General features: G+C 48.1%; 1 protein-coding gene across 1 annotated transcript; it reads left to right on the top strand.

Moving 5' to 3' along the window:
• Nucleotides 1–765: 765 nt before the first annotated feature.
• LOC112988899 (G-protein coupled receptor 55-like) lies at nucleotides 766–4,105 on the top strand. Its single transcript, XM_026109730.2, has 2 exons — nucleotides 766–900; nucleotides 2,757–4,105. The coding sequence occupies exon 2, from the start codon at nucleotides 2,770–2,772 to the stop codon at nucleotides 3,685–3,687; it is 918 nt and encodes a 305-aa protein (XP_025965515.1). The 5' UTR covers nucleotides 766–900; nucleotides 2,757–2,769; the 3' UTR covers nucleotides 3,688–4,105.

The following is a 4,105-nucleotide window of genomic DNA, read 5'->3' as shown; positions in this document are numbered from 1 at the left end:
ACGGGGCAAGCCCAAGTACCCTCTCTCTTCCTCTGCCCCCATCCTCTACCTCTCACAGGTTCATGGTTTGGACTCGGCCAGGACGCCGCTCCGTTTGGGTTTTCAAGGGGGAGGCAGAGGACCAAGCAGAACTACCTGTCGGTCCTTTCTGCCCTCTGGGCTAAGGCAACTGTGAAAACACACAGTAGGGCAGAACCCCTCTTTGCTGCTCTTGCCCCCCGGCGGCCTGGCCCGGCCGGGGCAGCAGTGCCCTGCACACGGCCCGGCCGGCTGCTGCGGGGAGCTGAGCCCTGGCACGCGCCCTTCCCGTGCCCTCACCGTACGAACACGCTTACCAGCAACGCTGGTCTTTTTCTTTAAAGTATCGATGTGAAATGAACACATCACCGCCAAAAACTTCTACGAAAATCTTTTTTTTTTTTCCACCCCTGCACGGTGTCATAAAAAGAGAGAAACGGTGACGACGGTACCTCAGGTTTTAGCTTGAAGCACATTTTGGCAGCTAACACTCCACCCACAGATGTTAAGTACAATCTATAAAAACCAGCCTCGTAATAAAACTGCACAGAGGGCCAGACCGCACGGCCAGGATTTCCCTCTCCTTGTTTTTAAGGAGTGACTCAGAGGTGCTAGCCCTGCAGAGCAGCCTCTGCGCCCGTGCGTGAGCACCATGTGGTATAGTACGTACATAGCATGGGCGCACCGAAGCAGCCGGGGAGGCCAGCGCGGTGCTGGAAGTACGTAATGAAACGCAAAGCAGCAGCACCTCGAGCCTGCTGACATCCGGCCTGGCAGACGCCTCGCGTGCAGCCCGCTCTGCCGCCTGAAGAGAAAACAGGAGACTCGGCAGAGCCAGCGAAGGGGAAAGAGTCAACCACCAGGACCAGAGACAGCCCAAAGGTAAGGCAGCAACATAGACATTATATACATCCACTATAGCGAAGCCTTGCCTTAAAAGCTTTCTTCTTGCCACAAGATCTGACAAGTATATATGTGTTACATAACTAGCTTCTCATTTTTCCAGGAACAAACAGAGCTTTGGCATTTATGCTTTAAAACTGTTTTTGTTTTGTTTAGAAATCTTCAAAACAGATGCTAGTCTAAAATGCCTTTCTGTCATAACAAAATCTCTCTCCAGCGGACAGCCTGCTACGGAGCTGAAATTTTATTTCTTTTATTCCTCTAGACTCAGAATTTTCTAGATACGCTGTCATACCAAAAAAAAAAAAAAGAAAAAAAGAAAATACTATTGAAGTTTTCTACACAGGCAGTTGAGTAGAAGACTTTATCAATATTTATCACTTTGCAGCAATTCCCAAGTTAACTTTCCGTCATCCCTGGAGGCCCAGCGAAGGGTTTGCTCTGGGGCGGGGGCCTCCATGGGACGCCGGCGGGTTGGGAGGGCGCACTGCCCCACGTCCCGCGCCGTGCCTTAGGGGCGCAGAGGTGTTTGCAGGAGGGCAGGCAGCAGCACCGCCAGCCCCTGGGGTAGATGCACATCTGGCCAGGGAAGCAGAATAAAACCTGTACTGGCTTCAGCAAGGCACAAGCTACGGGTCCCTGAACCTGACCCAGTCAGAAACCTGCCTTTGTGCACCCATATCCATGCCAACATCCCATTTGCCTACTCCTGCTGTGTTTCTGGGGCTGGTTTGCTCACTTCTGTAATGTAAACTAACAACTTCCAGCATTGTTTACCTTGCATCGGTGCTTTCTTAAAGGAGCAAATGGCAAACCTGCACTCGCACTCTGACAATGATTGCTAGTTTAGTTAGTTAGGTAACATAAATTTCCTTTGCGCTGATCTCAACCTCTCTCAAACCACAGAGCAGGAGAGCTTACCTTTGAAGTACTGTGGGAGTGACTTGATTTGAGGAACAGGGACTTTTACATCCCAGCTGACAACAGGTTGCCAAATCTGAAATGAAACGGCATCAAGATCAGTAACTCAAGTAGAAAAGGCATTACGTAGAAGCAATAACAGTCTCAGAGCAGCAAATGAAGGTAATTCTAAGCAACAAAAGATCTTTAAAAGTGTTCATTTAAAGGTTACAGTTGCTGTGAAAGAATTGACCAGAATAAATGACAAGATTTTCCTGTGCATTTGCAAGTGATTCTGCCAGAGAGCAGGATTGTGGGAACAGATGAGAGCCTCCCTGTTTCCCATCAGGAGAGCATGTGAGCATGGGATCACACCAGAACCCCTTGCCAAAGAAGAAGAGTGAATTTCTTCAAGACTTTTAGCCAGAGGTTACCTATCTCAACGTTTTTAGTCACTTCTTTGGTGAGGGGAAACAAGCTGCATGTTTGCTGCCACCTCGGTCTCCACAGACAGCAGTTCGCCAGCTGTGTTAAGTTTGGCTGTTATAGGCAGAAGCTTGGGTTATTAAATCTCATTCTTGTTCTAAAGACCTAACCTCTGCTAGAAATAGCCTGACTGCTTCCTTTCAGCAAGTCTTGCAGAAGGGGCAGACGTAACCACAGCCCAGGAGTGGTGGGAAGGCGCACAGGGTAGCAACGACTGTTTGGGGTCTTCACACAAATGAATTTGAGGGGCCCTAGTGCTCTGGGCTGGACCTTAAAGTGAGATCCCTTGGCACAGAGCAGCTCCACATTACTGAGACCTCAAACAGTCCAAGGGGAAAAAAATATCTCTAGGTCTGTGGAAGCCTACTGACTTCACCAAGCCTTTGTGCCAAGTCTTAAATGTGACATTCATCCTTCCTTGTGGTGAATATGATTTTCTTCTCTTCCAGTACCCGTGGAGATATGAATGATACCCACACTCAGACCGATATCAGTGCTATGGTGGAACTGTTCCAGCTAATCATGTACACTCCCACCTTTACTCTGGGAGTGCTGTTTAATGTGATGGCTTTGTCATTCCTGTTTTTTAAGGTTAAAAAACTCACAGAATCTACAGTCTACATGGTAGCCCTTATTTTCCTGGATACTGTGCTGCTGTTTACTCTTCCTTTTAAAATCATTTCCTATCGCCTTCAGAAGAACTGGAACTTGGGGGCCGTGTTTTGCTCAGCCTTAGAAAGTCTTTACTTTGTAAACATGTATGGCAGCATCCTCATCTCCCTCTGCATCTGCATAGACCGGTACATCGCTATCCGGCACCCTTTTGTGGCTCCCGCCCTGCGATCCACCAAGAAAGCCGCTATGGTCTGTGCCATCATCTGCCTGGGCACCTCAGCCGGGACCGCCTCTACTTTCCGACTACACGGACAGGACAACAATTTCTCATCTTGCTTCCATAACTTCTCCAAAAGTACATGGGAAAACAAAGGCTTGTTTAGTGCCTTGGAGACTACCTTCCTTTGCAGCATGGCAACGATGACCTACTGCACCATCCAGACCGTCAGATGTTTGAGAAAGCGCAAAAAACCCAATAACCCCCAAATGCACACCAACAGAGCAGAGAAGATAGTGGTGACAAACCTCGTCACGTTTTTGGTCTGTTTCACTCCTTACCACGTGGCATTCCTCCTGTATTTCTTGGTAAAAAATAATGTCATTCACAACAGTTTTCAGCAAACCCTACGAGCCATCCTTCAGGTCACGCTTTGCTGGGCAAACCTGAACTGTTGTCTGGATGGAATCTGTTATTATTTTGTCTTAAAGGAGTCTTTGGAAGACTCATTGCAAAACAGTCAGAAAACAGCCAGGCGAGGGCTTTGAGCCAGACGCTGCACGGTGGTCGTGCAGGATGCCTGCCTGGAAAGCGTCACTGCGCCGGGCAGGCCTGCCACTCACGGCAAGCACAGCGAAGGCCAGCACCGGCTGACGTCCTAGGGCGGGCTGACATATACCGCATGGCAAACAGCACAGCTCCGTAGGTACAGACGAAAAACTGCTCTCAAGAAAAACGAACTGCTTGAAATATCCCTGATACATGAAGATGCTTTGGTAGATGCTGCAGGGTCCTGAACCACTTAGATAAGTGATTTACTTTAAATATTCAGGTCTGAAAATATCTCAGGAAAAACAGAACTAAGACCATTCCCAAGTATCTGCTCCTAAATTATTTATCTTCCATAATGTTTTGTGTTGGCATTTATGGGTAAAAAGAAATTGAATTATTTTCTATAAATGGTCA

This window comes from Dromaius novaehollandiae, chromosome 9 (genome assembly GCF_036370855.1).
Source record: "Dromaius novaehollandiae isolate bDroNov1 chromosome 9, bDroNov1.hap1, whole genome shotgun sequence".
NCBI lineage: Eukaryota > Metazoa > Chordata > Aves > Casuariiformes > Dromaiidae > Dromaius > Dromaius novaehollandiae.
Note: the sequence above shows the minus strand (reverse complement) of the source record. Positions and strands in the feature narration are given on the sequence as shown.